A 14660-nucleotide genomic window follows, 5' to 3' on the forward strand; every position below is an offset into this window, starting at 1 on the left:
ATCCATTTGAGCCATTGTGCCTTTGCAGGATCTTTGAAAGACCTTTCCAGTTAGACACATTCCCTTGCTCTTTCCTCAATGCCCTGCAGGCTTTCTCACTGCAGATTAATGTGCATATTTTTCAGGTGTTTCTTTTTTTACAGCATTGACTGAATGTTATGAAGGACAAAATTGATAGATCACTCAGCCACTCCTGCCCCTTTCCAATTAGCTATTCAAAAATTGCATTAAACCATTCGTATTTTGCTGCATTAAGTACACCAACTGTTGTTGGAATATGGGAATAATGGATTAGTAGTGCAGCTATCCCATGTCTGTGATGGTCAGTTATAACACTGTGCCAATACCATGTGTTATCTAACAAAATATTGATAGCATTGAATGCAGCACCAGTATTTATTTTTCCTAGATTTATTTGTCCCCTCCCAATGAATGGTGTAGTAAAATACCTCACGTGGTGTCCAAAAAGGGAAGAGATAACTTGTGTTTAACTGTCACAGCTTCAGGATGCACCAAAGTGCTATTTAGCCAGTGAAATGTTTGTCAAATGTAGCCACTGTTGTAATGTAAAGAAGAGTAGAATCAATGTTATAATACTTTTCCATCACATACGAGAAAGAAAGTACGTTCAGAAACCTCACAATACTTAGATAATCTATATATTTAGGAACATAGGGACAGGTGTAGGCCCTTCAGCCCATCTAGTCTGTTCTGCTATTCAATTAGACCATGTCTGATCATCTACCACAACACCACTTTCCTGCGCTATACCCATATTTTTTTGGATTGCCTAATGTCATTAGTATCCAGAAATCTATCAGTTTCTGACTTGAACATGCTCAATGATTGAGCTTCCACAGCCCTTGGGGGTAGAGAATTCCAAAGATTCACCACCTTCTGAGTGAAGAAATTCCTCCGCATCTCAGTTCTAAATGGCCTTCCCTTTATTCTGAAACTGTGTCTGCTGGTTCTAGATTCACCAGCCAGGAGAAACATCCTATCTACATTTACCCTGTCACGCCCTGTAAGAATTTTGTAAGTTTCAATGAGATCACCTCTCATTTTTGAAACTCTAGAGAATACAAGCCCAGTTTCCTTAATTTGTCCTCATAAGACAATCGTGCCATCCCAGGGATTAGCCTGGTGAACCTTTGTTGCACTCCATCCATGGCAAGTATATCCTTCTTTACATAAGGAGACCAAAACTGTCCTCCAGGTGTAGTCTTATCATGGTTCTATACAATTGCAGCAAGATATCTTTACTCCTGTACTCAAATCCCCTTGCAATAAAGACCAACATACCATTTGCCTTTCTAATTGCTTGCTTCACCTGCGTGCAAGCTTTTAGTGACTCATGAGTAAGGACACCTAGGTTCCTTTCGACAGAAACACTTCCCAACATCTCACTATTTAAGAAATACTCTGCCTTTCTGTTTTTTTCTACCAAGATGGATAACTTCACACTTACTCACATTATATTCCATCTGCCATGTTCTTGGCCATTCATTTAGTCTGTCCAAGCCTCCTTGAAGTCTCCTTGCATCCTCACAACTTACATCACCAACTAGTTTTGTGTCATCAGCAAATTTGGAAATATTACATTTGGTCCCCACATTCAAATTGTTTATACAGATTGTGAATAGCTGTGGCCCCAACACTGATCCTTGCGGTACCCCACGAGTAACAGCCTGCCATCCTGAGAATGATCTATTTATTCCTACTCTCTGCTTTCTGTCTGATAACCAATTCTCAGTCCCATGCGCTCTAATTTTGTTTACTAACCCCTTATGTGGCATCTTATCAAAAGCCTTCTGAAAATCCAAATAAACCACATCCACAGGTTCTCCTTTATCTATGCTACAGGTGACATCCTCAAAAAACTCCAACAGGTTTGTCGAACATGATTTCCCTTTCATAAACACCTGTTGACTCTGACAATCATATCATTACTTTCCAAGGGTCTAGTTATTACATCCTTTACTTTGCCCTGCTACTGACATGAAGCTAACAGGTCTGTACTTCTCTCTCCCTCCCTTCTTAAATAGTGGAGTTACATTTGCTACTTTCCATTGCAGGAACCTTTCCAGAATCCATAGAATTTTGAAAGATAATCATCAATGTATCCATTATCAGGTCCAGGGGATTTATCAACCTTCAATCCAATTAATTTTTTGAGTATGACCTCTTTATTAATATTAATATTAAATTAATTAAATAATTTCTTTTAGCTCCTGAAAGATTTCACAAGCCCTTTGGTTCAGTAGTATCTGGGAATTTTTTTTTGTACCTGTATTGTTTAGTTTCTTTGCCATTTCACTATTCTCCATTATAAATTTTTCTGTCTCTGCCTGTAATGGACCCACATTTTTTCTTTGCTGGATTCTAAATTGCTCCCAATTTAGCTTACCACTTATTCTGTCAACCTTATTTTTTTCTTATCTTTCATGGATATGGGCATCACTGGCTAGGCCAGCATTTATTGCCCTTGTTCAGAGGGCATTTAAGAGTCAACCATATTGCTGTGGGTCTGGAGTCACATGCAGATCAGGTAAGGATCTTCCCTAAAGAACATTAGTAAACCAGATGGGTTTTTACAACAATCAGCAATGGTTTCATGGTCATCACTAGAGTTTTAATTTCAGATTTTTTTATTGCCATGGTGGGTTTCGAACCCCAGAGCATTACTCCAGGTCTCTGGATTACTAGTCCAACGACAATACCATTAGGCCATCATCTCCTCTCCACTTCCTTTGATCTAATGCAACCTTTACCATTTTTTATTAGCTGGTTGATTCATCTTTCCTGTTGTGCTTTTGTGTCCTAGAGGAATATATAATTGTAGACCATGTAATACTCCTTTAATACTAGCCATTGCCGGTCTGCCGTCACATTTTTTAAGTGTATTTTCTCAATCTACTAATCCAATTTAAATAAATTAAATTAATCCAACTTAAATTAATTGTAGTTACAAAAAAAATTCTAAGATGTCTTTGCACCAAGATTTATCACCAAGCATAAGCAACCTCCTGCTCTTTCAAGAAGATAGGATTCTCGGCTTACAGATGAGACTGTTTACTAAATTCCAATTCAGACATACTCACGCATTGAAGCTCATGAAGTCCCAGCTCTCTGAGTGTTATTTATACATCCATCTTAATAAAATAAACATTAGCTGTTACTCAGTGCAACTTCTTGTCTTTTTTTTTACTGTTCTGATGACTTGGTAACCCTTTAAGAGCATAATTTTGCTCCAGTTTAGATATCTTACAAGATTAATACTTTAAAATATGGTTTTTTCAGATTTAGATAAAATATTTTTCCACATGGTGATGTAGAAATGTTACAGTATTTACTGGTCCAACCATATTAGTAAAGAGCTTTCCCCTGAATAAATGACCTAAATAGGACCAATTTGTTTAAGTAACCCATGTATGTGTGTGTAAAATTTTTACGTGTAAACATGCATGTAAAAACACTTCAAGTATTGGCAAAAATCCTTGAAGTATTTAGTGATCTTATGCTTTAGCACTTTCTCCAACCCAGGACCATCAGGGGTGCTTCCATTCTAAGCAGTATGGAGTTATTTATCACAGATTATGTAACATCAAGCTGTATATCTCGTAAGAGAGGAGCACTGTTTCAGAACAAGTAGTCTGAGCAGTTTGCGGTTACATAAAAACAGCTTGCATTTATAAGGTGCCTTTTAACGTAATAAAATGACAGGACAGGTGACCCAAAAGCTTGGTCAAAGTGGTGTATATTAAGAGTTTTTAAAAAGGAGAGAGTGGTGTAGAAGGTTAGGGTAGGAATTTCCAGAGCTTAAATTCTAGACAACTGAAAGCAGAGCTACCAATAGTGATATGAATGAGGTGGGAGCTGGAAAGAGGCTGGAGCTGGAGAAAAGCAGTGTTCTCGAAAATTCTGTATCTGGAGGAAGTTCCAGAGAGCAATTTGAACACAAGAATAAGAATTTTTAAATAGAGGCATTTGGGGACCAGGAGTAAATATAGGAATGATGGGTGTGAGTTAGGTATGGGCAGCAGAGTTTTGAATTAATTTAAGATAATGGAGGTTGGAAGATTAGAGGTTTAATAGGAGAGCATTAGAATATTCTCCTTTTTACCATGGGTGACCAGCCCTTTACGCCTCTGTCTCCAAAAGAACGGCCTGTGGGTCCTCCGGTTCTTACTTGAATGTAGGCCCAACCAGTCCCCATCCACCATCACCTCACTTCCTCTGTAAAAAAAAAAGGGTGTTGCTATGGTACCTGACTTCTTGTGGATTACATGGAACATTCAGGTCCCCTCCTTCACCTCTTCTATTAGTTAACCTTGTTAACTGTACCAGTGCCACTTCATGCTCTGACCCTGAAATGGAAAGTTTCATCAATTTTGCTTCATATTTCCAAGATCATAACCACTGCTCCCATTTTTTTGGCTATAATTTAATCATGTGATTCAAATGGCCATAAACCAGATGGATTTAAGAAATGAAATTACCTGATCATCTCTGCTTAATTTGTCTAAGCTAATGAAGCAGCCATGATATATTCTGTTTATTCAGTTTTCCCCTCCTCGCCTGAAGATGCTAATTCATAATAGCATGTTGCTCCGTAGGGACCATACTCCATTCGTTATGTGTGAACCTGGTCAGGAAATATCAGCATAATAATAAAAGTAAAATACTGTGGATGTTGGAAATATGAAATAAAAACAAAAAGCTGGGAAAACTCAGCAGACCTGGCAGCATCTGTGGAGAGAGAAACAGAGTTGACGTTTTGAGTCCGCTATGACTTCTTCAGAACTGGGGAGGAGTAGAAATGTGATGAGTTTTATGCTGTTGACAAAGTGGGGAAGGCTTGGTGAAGCAAAATAGAAGGTCAGGGATTGGTTAGAGGACAGGAGAGATTAAAAGTCAAAAGATGTCATCGAACACAAGACACATGGAGTGGTAATGATAGTATTAAAGTCTTCAGCTTAAATATCAATCACCAGGGTATTCAACCAAAAGTTGGACCTTTCGGCACAAATTGAGCACAAGTCCTCAGTACTATTGCTGGAATATTGACAGGGCCCATAGCCTTTGCAGTGTCCAGTGCCTTCAACCGTTCCTCGATATCATGTGGAGTGAATCGAATTGGTTGAAGACTGGCATCTGTGATGCTGGGGACCTTGGGAGGAGGCCGAGATGGATCATCCACTCGGCACTTCTGGCTGAAGATTGTAGCAAAAGCTTCAGCCTTGCCTTTTGCAGTGGTGTGCTGGGTTTCCCTATCATTGAGGATGGGGATATTTATGGAGCCTCCTCCACCACCATTCGTGACTAGACATGGCACAACTGCAGGGCTTTGATCTGATCTATTGGCTTGGTATCGCTTGGCTCTGTCTATTGCATGCAACTAGCCCTGTGCTTTAGCTTCACCTGGCTGACACCTCATTTTTAGTTGTGCCTGGTGCTGCTTCTTGCATGCTCTCCTGCACTTTTCATTAAACCATGGTTGATCCTGATGGCAGTGGTTGAATGAGGGATATGGCAGGCCATGAGGTTACAGGTTGTGACTGAGTACAATTCGGCTGCTGTTGATGGTCCACAGCACCTCATGGATGCCCAGTCTTGAGTTGCTAGATCTGTTTGAAATCTATCCCATTTAGCACAGTGGTAGTGCCACACAACACAATAGAGGTTATCTTCAGTATGAAGATGGGACTTTGTCTCTACAAGGACTATGCTGTGGTCACTCCTACCAATACTGTCATGGATAAATGCATTGAAGATAGGTAGATCAATGAGGATGAGGTCAAGTAGGTTTTCCCTTCCTGTTGGTTCCCTCATCACCTGTCACTTGTCAGTCTAGCAGCTATATCCTTCAGTATTCAGCAAGCTCAGTCAGCATTGTTGCGACTGATGGACATTGAATGTACCCAAAGTACATTCTGTGCCCTTGCCACCATTAATGCTTCTTCAAATTAATGTTCAACATGGAGGGGTATGGATTCATAAGCTGGGGGTGGGGAGTGCAGTAATCAGGAGGTTTTCTTGCCGGTGTTTGACCTGATGCCATGAGACTTCACGGGGTCCGGACCCCATGTTGAGGACACCCAGAGCCACCCCCTCCTGACAGTATACCACTGTGCTACCATGCTCCAGTGGGTCTGCCCTTCTGGTGGGACATAACCTACTCAGGGATGGTAATAGTGGTGTCTGAAACATTGTCTGTAAGGTATAAGTGTTACTATTTCAGGCAGTTGCTTGATTTTGTGCCAATTTTGGTACAAGCCACCATATGTTAGTAAGGAGGTGGACTTTGCAGAGTAGATAGGGCTGGGTGTGCCGTTGTCTCTTCTGGTGCCTAAGTCATTGCCAGTTGGTCTGTTCTCTGTAGTGATTTGGTACAGCTGAGTAGCTTACTGGGCCAGCTAACCACAATGCTGTGTGCCTGGATTCACATCCATGCCAGATAAATGATGGCAGGGTTTTTACAACAATCGTTTCATGGTCACCATTACTGGGACTAGTTAATTGAACTTAAATTTTACTCGCTGGCACAGTGGGGATTTGAGTCTGTGACCCTGGCACATTAGCCTGGGCCTCTGGATTACAAGTCCAGTGATGTTACCATTATGCCACCGCCACTCTGACTTAATAAGGGCATACTTGCCATGGAGAAAATCCAGCAATAATTCACTAGATTGATGTATGAGTTGAGGGGTCTGAATTTTGAGGAGAGACAGGGTTAACTTGGGCTTTATTCCCTGGGAATGTGTAGGTACAGGGAAGTGGGGAGAATCTACTATGGTGGTTAAAATGACCTTTCTGTCTAGCGGGGACATAATCTTACAGCTCGTAAGCTGGTTAATAATAAATCCTTGAAAAATTTCTTCACATTGGAAATGTTAATCACAATACTTCCAAACACCATAGATTCAAAGTCAATTTGTGTTTAAATGAGGAATAGCCACTCCCTAGGCAACGTTATGTGGAGAAAAGCCAGGAAATTTGATTAAAAATACAGAAGTGTAATGGCCAACAAGATGGCAGAGCAGGTTCAATGAACCAAATGTTCTATTCCAGATGGCCAGAAACTTTGGTACAGGTTTTCTTTTGAAGCCTGCTGCTAGTCCTAAACCAGAGTGGGATGATTACATTCCTGCGGTTGACAAGTGAGGAGTCTTTCAATTTGCAGTAAGGTCTGTCCTTTCAGTTTGAGATTTTAACGCGGAATTATTTGAAAGGCTGACGTTCTTTATCTCCTTGGGTTGAAGCGCTCAGTAACAATAGCTATTTACTGGGCTTTTGTTTAATTGTTAACTGTCTGCTTTTCTACATTGTTTCCATTGCTTGCCTGGTGTAAGTAATACTTTGCAGTTATAAAATTCCACAAAATACTGTCATTAAAAAGAAAACTATTTATCACATTTGGGTTCACACCTAAATTCTTGGTTGATTAACTGGAAGGGATGATTGCTCACCCTACTGTAAATAGCTTCTCTGTCAAAAACCTCTGCATTAAGTATAAACAATGCATTTTACAAACAGTATAGAACTATAGAGTGGTATTACAGAGAATGGACTATTAAAGTAGGCAGATTTACAATTCCCTAATATGTATGCTGTGTCCCATTCATTAAAAAGTAATTCTGTTCATTTCATAGCATAGCCATAATATAACCCAACTTTCAAAAATTATTGGCACATATCTGTAGACCCAATTGGTAATTCATGTTTCACAAAATCAATCTTTGTACATCTGAAAACCCAGTGGATTATTAATAACTTATTAGAAAAGGGGAGCCGGGGAAGGGAAGCACTTTCTCCAGAAACTACTCTCTTCTCAAAATAACTCCTAATTATTAATAAGAGATATCTTTAATAGACGCTGTTGCTTCAGACTATCCTGAAGGCCAACCTAGGTTTGCCCATCTCATGAAAGTTCACTTCTAACTGAATGGGCAACTAAGGTTTCTCCCACGTTGGACTGTCTTGGACAGCTTCTGGTCGGTTTCCGGACTAACTTGAATAGAAATCAGTAGAGTTGCTGTGGGCCCCATCTGCAACCTACGTCATTGCAATCACTCAGAAGCGGGTGATGATTTGAGCTTTGTGTTATTCAGTAATGTTATAAATACTTCCATTGCTGTTCACTGTAGGCTGGAGATGCACTTTTGTAACAATAGGGGTGCATCACACAATATATTATTCTGCTGCTTACATGCAGTTGTGTTTAACTTTGATGTGTCCACTTGAGGTCGCAAGGTGCAAATACTGTGCCATGCTCGGGTGAATGAGAGATGATTGCTATAACCAGATCATACATAGCATGGTTACAGCGGAGGAGGCCATTTAGCCTGTTGTGTCAATGCCGGCTCTCTGGAAGAACAACCCACCTAGCCCCATTCCCCCACCTTTTCCTTGTAGCCCTGCAATTTTTTTTTGCCTCAGATAATTATCCAATTCTGTTTTGAAGCCCTGTATGAATCTGCCTGAACTACACTTTCAGACGGATCATTCCAGATCCTCATCCCTGGAGCCATTTTCAAGAATCATTTCTGCACCCTCTCTGATGCCTTTACATCCTTACTAAAGTGTGGTGTCCAGAATTGGATACAATACTCAGTTGAGGCTGAAGAAGGGTTCCATACAGGTTTGTTGTAACTTCCTTGCTTTTGTAATCTATGCTCCTATTTATAAAGCTGAAGATTCTATATGCTTTATTAACTGCTTTCTCAACTTGCCTTTCCACCTTCAATTTTTTGTGCACATTTACCCCCACATCCCTCTGCTCCTACACCCCTTTACAGTTGTATCCTTAATTTTATATTGCCCTCCATGTTCTTACTGCCAAAATGAAACAGTTCACACTTGACTGCATTAAATTTCTGCCACTTGTTCACCCAACCTGTCCAAGTCTTCTTGAAGCTTGTCACTATCCTCCACACGCATCACAATACTCCAAGTTTTGCGTCATCCGCAAATTTTGAAATTGTGCCCTGTACACTACAGTCAAGGTCATTAATAATAGATCAAGAAAAGCAGTGGTCCTAACATGGATGCCTGGGAACCCCACTATACTTCTTCCTTTAGCCCCAGAAAAATTCACCACTGTTCTCTGTATCCTGTCATTCAACTGAGCATCAATGCTGCCACTGTTCCTTTTATTCCATGGTCTTCAACTTGGCTAACAAGCCTGTTATGTTGCACTTTATCAAATACATTTTAGAAGTCCATGTACACCACATCAGTCACATGACCTTCGTCAACCCTCTCTGTTACCTCACCAAGAAACTCAAGCTAGTGAAATACAATTTGCTGTAGGATAAGATCCTGGCATCAAAGTGAAGCCAGGCATTCGCTTTATTTATTTTATATATAAATATCTTTTTTAAAGGTGTAAATCCTGCAACCTGTTAAAAAAACATCTTCTGCTACTGCTGAAGTTTCTCTGCAGACTGGAAATGCCACACAAATTTATCCATGCAACATATGAAAGATGATCTTAAAACATATTATTTGTGATGAACATGTGCTACTCACAGTAGTTGTGCTTTTTTTCTCGGAACAACATTAATTCCTGGATCGTAGAATGTTGGTGTACTGGAAGCTACATATATTAATACATAGGGCCCTGTTCTTTGCAGACAGAAAGAATATGTACATACATTGTGCCTGTTTCAGCTAAACAAAATAATTGACAGCCATTCACTGACTCATTCCTCAGGGCAATGCTTTGACCAATCAGGGTCAAGCTGCCTGGTTTCAATTTCAAACAATGCTTAGCAGTTAACTGTCAGTCACCATCAGCGATACATTCTCCATGGCATCGCCAATTGCCAACCAGTCAGCACTCACTTCACATACAGTATAAATTGTTGTTTTGCCCTTATATTGGTATTCTTGCAAGTATGCTGATGAGTGCATGATGAAACACTTAGACATGTCTCTTTTTTTCAGCAATACTCACATTCTGTACTACCAAATGACTAATAGTAAAATTTAGTTGGGAAGCAAAATCCTTCAGCTAGAGGAACTTTTCTAGGGATGTTTACCAATCAAAAATGACAATTGCTCAATCCAATTGTTTAAACATGACAATTTGAAAAAGATATACTAACTGAAGAGGCAGTGAGCAAAGCGAATCAATTTGACTGGGATGAAAATTGGGCAGATTTTATAATGAACAGGTGATTAGCCCTGCCAGATTACCACTGAGGCAGTGAAGCTGAAGATGAACCTCATTAATACTCTGGTAGTAAGTCCACATAAAATACATGGAATTATAGAGATACCGGAGTATACATTAATAAGATAATAGAACTAACTAGGCTTGCCTGTGCAATCTTGGGACAGGGAGAAAATACTTTTTAAGAGGAACTTAGAAAAAAGTAAAATGTTAAGATTTTGGACAAGGCATCCTATTATGGATGTTGGCCCGGTAATGGGTTGTAATCAAAGCCCTATCTGTTTATTGCTGGGACAAGCTCCTTGGAAGTCTATCAACTGAACCTTTTTATAGTTATGTTAGAGCTACCCCTATAAATAATACAGGGAGCAAATGAAATGAGCGTTGAAAATAATGATCAGCGAATAGTTGGATTCTGGAGTTGCAGACCACAGTATAGTCCCATTAACCTGATGTTTAAATGGATACCTAGCTTTTCATTTTGCTTTTAAACGAATGTAATTGATGGTCTCCTTCATGCTGTGATAGCTTTGCTCCTGAAGCACTGGAGTTGAAGAGGACTTTTTTCTCAAGAGGGTCATGAAACTTTGGGATTCTCCAACCCTGAAGAGATGTGGAGGCTGAGCCATTGAATATATTCAAAGCTGAGATAGACATTCTTGAACTGTAGGAGAATTGAGGGTTAGGGGGAACAGGCAGAATAGTGGAGTTGAGGCCAAGATCAGATCAGCCATGATCTCATTTAATGGCAGAGCGGGCTCAAGTCAAATGGCCCACTTCTGCTCCTGTTTATGTTATTGCGTTTTTAGGCGCTAGAGTGTGGATTTATGCCTGCAGTTTCTCCAAGTGCCAACTCCCTGCATTCAGTTCCATCTCCGTGCAGATATGCCAAAGCTTGGGCTGCCCCCTCCACCTTCTGGAGGCAAGTTTTTGCGAGAAATTGTTGGAGAAATGGGAGCATATTTCCCCTCCTTCTCTCCCTTTTGGTCTGAATGATGCAGCAGCCAAGGAATAGCAAAGCAAAGAAAAAGGCAGAAGATAATAATGATCCATGGCAGTCCAATCACTGAGCTGGTTTGATGGTGAGTAGTTGAGCCATAAAAACCAGCAGGGTCGCCCGCAGGTGGCACCACTGTAAGGGCACTGAAGAAGGCTCGGAAAGGGTTTCCATTCCTGATCAATTTCATGGGAAGTGTATATAAGCTCTGGGTGAAGGCAGGATTAGTCTTGGCTTGGATGCCCTGCATGATTGCATCGGTGGCAATACGCATTATTTAGATTCACACATGAGCAGTGGTTACTTGTGCGGTCACTGAGCCATAGCTCACAAACAATGAGATGGAGCAGGGAGAACACAGAGCATGGGGCAAGAGGAAAAAGAAAATAGTGTGCATTCGTTTTAATAAGCCTGTCTAGTCACATTTATTTCTGCAGACAACTCAAGTTCTTGACATACCTTTATTAAGTTGTGCACTCTGCTGTTAGACCTCTTGCAAAAGATCAACATGGCTGTTACCTGTAGAAGTTACTCAGCAAAATAAAACATTGCATAATAAATAAGATGATTTCTGAGCATTTATTCAAATTTATTGTGCCCTTCAGGTTTGGAAAATACCGCAAAGAGGAAAAAGTTGGGAAGCTTGATCGTAAAGGGTCAAACAAGGGCAAGGTGGAAGAAACTCTGCCATCTGAAGACGAGCGGACACGAATGAGACAGGAGCAGGAGAGGTATGATTATGTAGTACATAAAGAGAATGTATTCTTTTTGATACTCCATGTAGAAGCTAGGAAAAGCTACCAGTCATTGCAACATGATGTGTGTCATAAATATCATAGCAGTGAAAATGAAGAGGTCTTCTCGCTGTTCGAATTACCCAGACATAAATATAAAGCAGTCTGTAGGATTCTGAATTATATTCAAGGCAACTTTTTTAAAATCTAATTGGTAAAGGAAAACGTGTGACAGAAGAATGGCAAAGTTACAAAGGATTTAACGTTGTTCCACAGTCAATGTGCACTCTCATCACAAAGTTATTTTTTAAAAAATGTTTCTAACATGAAATACAAGAAATATTGCCAGCATTTTAATATCCATCCTCATTATGCAATGTAGCTTTTATTTTTTTGGGTGTCTTATTGAAATTCCTCCAAGCAAGGATCCAAGTAAAACAAAATATTTGGCTATGTAATTGGCAGCAATGCTTAAAAATCATTATGATATTAATAGTTTTTGGTTATTTTACAATAGCTAAAATAGCACATAGACCAAGTTATTTCAAAGTACACTGAAATTGCAATTTGGATGTGCTTAGGAAATATTACTTTTGATTTTACTTTTATTTTAGTCACATCACACAGTACCAGATGGTGCATTCACAAGAAGCAGTTGGAGCAATGTGGAACATAGAAGGGATGATCTAATTGAGGTGTTTAAAATGATCAAAGGAGTTGATTGGGTGGGTAGAGAGAAACTTATTTCCTCTTGTGGCAGAATCCAGAGCAAGGGGTTGTTACCTTAAAATTAGGACTGGACCATTCAGAGATAATGTCGGACAGAACTTCTATGTTACTATAATGTTGCATCTTGAGTGCTTTTCTTTGATCAAAGCCAGCTTGGCAGACCCATGAAAATGGCACTTTGTGGTTTCATCCACACTGATTGCTGAAAAATCCTTCTTGGCTCTGAGAAGCAGCTAATACCTTTTAACATTTCTTATGTCTTCCTGCATCTTCCCCTCCCCACCCTGACCACCATTCCTTCAAAATGTATCCATGTTTGTGATGGCACTAGGACCTACTGCAAAAAAGTAGCTTTGTTGCCTGTCTCAAAATACTGATGATTGTGAAACTTGCTGGCCTGTATAGATGATCAAGTGACAATGGGAAAAATCTTTGGTTACTGGTAAAGCATATTTGTAATAAATATGTATACATAAAATGGCACAAACACAATTGCTTTGAAGACTTTTGAGCAATTTAGTGCAGAAACTGTTTTACATTGTGGCTCCAATTATTCTAGCAATCTCAAACTGTACAAAAGTAAGTTGTTATTTGGAACAGTCCACTTTTGTGTCTGTAATAGGATACAATTCATGTATTGTGTGCTTCCTATGTGAAATTTCTATAGGCTTTCTTACAAGGTACCTGTGTTTTTTAAAAACAAAATTGCTATCTTTCATTAGTCCATTGTCTCTTGGGGTGGTAAGTCTCAACAACAGGGCGAGACAGAAACTTGTCTGTCAGAATTCTACATTCTCTCAACCCCTTGACTTATTGACCTCCACGTATGTTTTTAAAAATAATACACTACTCAGTGGAAATTTGCCTGTAAATTTATTTGTAAAATAGAAGATATGTAGAGTAAAAGTCCTAATATAATGAATAATCGCTGCAACAATTTGTTTTATAACTCCTTTTTAATTAGAAACATTTTCCTGAATGCATTATAAATTTGTTTGCCGTCATTTTTGTTTTATTAAGTTTGGAGTATTCAGTCTAAACATTTTGGGAAACTGGCAGGTCTGTCTCAGTAGAAATGCAGAAATGGTGTTGTTTCAAATAAACCAGATGCACAATGGCAGCAGCACTCCGCCAGCTTTGTAAGAATGCACAATGGGATGATGGCATACTTTCTAAAATGGTGACATGAGTTCTAATTGTACTGTGTAACTTCCAGACAGGAAGGTCTCAGGTTCGATTCAGGATCCATGTTAAGTTAACTGTAAAGAGTTGGGAGAATATAATTGGCCTTGGCCAGAGAACAAAGAAATAGCCCGGGTTCCTACTTCTGAAAATTATTGTATGCCAATGCTAGAAAGTTAAGGTATCAGGTCCGAGCAGGATTAGGCATAGCTATAATGATTCAGTTTTATTTATTCTTTCAAGGTCTGTGGACATCGCTGGCTAGACCAGCATTTATTGCCCACCCTAACTGCCTTTGAGGTGGTGGTAAGCCACCTTCTTGAACTGCTGCAGTCCATGTAGTGTAGGTGCACCCACAGTGTTGTTAGGAAGGAAGGGAGCCCTGGGATTTTGACCTAGCAACAGTGAAGGAACGGCGATGTAGTTCCAAGTCAGGATGGTGTGTGACTTGGAGGGGAGCTTGCAGGTGGTGATATTCCCAGGCATTTGCTGCCCTTGTCCTTCTAGGTGGCAGAGGTCATGGGTTTGGAAGGTTCTGTCAAAGGAACCTTGGTGAGTTGCTGCAGTGCACGCTGCTGCCTCTGTGTATTGGTGGTGGAGAGAGTGAATGTTAAGGGTGGATAGGGAGCCAATTAACATGTTTTGCCCTGGAAGGTGTTGAGCTTCTTGAGTGTTATTGGAGCTGCAACCATCCAGGCAACTGGAGAGTGTTCCATCACACTCCTGGCTTGTGCCTTGTAGGTGGTGGACAGGCTTAGAGGAGTGAGCAGGCGAGTTACTCGCCATAGTACTCCCAAACTGACCACAATATTTATATGGCTGGTCCAGTTCAGTTTCTAGT

The 14660-nt window shown here is 40.0% G+C and overlaps 1 protein-coding gene across 5 annotated transcripts in view; it reads left to right on the top strand.

Moving 5' to 3' along the window:
- Positions 1 to 14660, top strand: part of pard3aa (par-3 family cell polarity regulator alpha, a) — an 815271-nt gene that overhangs the window by 700142 nt on the left and 100469 nt on the right. For all 5 annotated transcript variants that reach the window (XM_078537538.1, XM_078537552.1, XM_078537545.1 and 2 more), the window contains one exon: positions 11780 to 11905. In XM_078537538.1, the coding sequence (XP_078393664.1) occupies positions 11780 to 11905 (126 nt within the window). The remainder of the gene's footprint in view (positions 1 to 11779; positions 11906 to 14660) is intronic.

Source organism: Cetorhinus maximus, chromosome 3, assembly GCF_964194155.1.
Source record: "Cetorhinus maximus chromosome 3, sCetMax3.hap1.1, whole genome shotgun sequence".
NCBI classification, from domain to species: domain Eukaryota; kingdom Metazoa; phylum Chordata; class Chondrichthyes; order Lamniformes; family Cetorhinidae; genus Cetorhinus; species Cetorhinus maximus.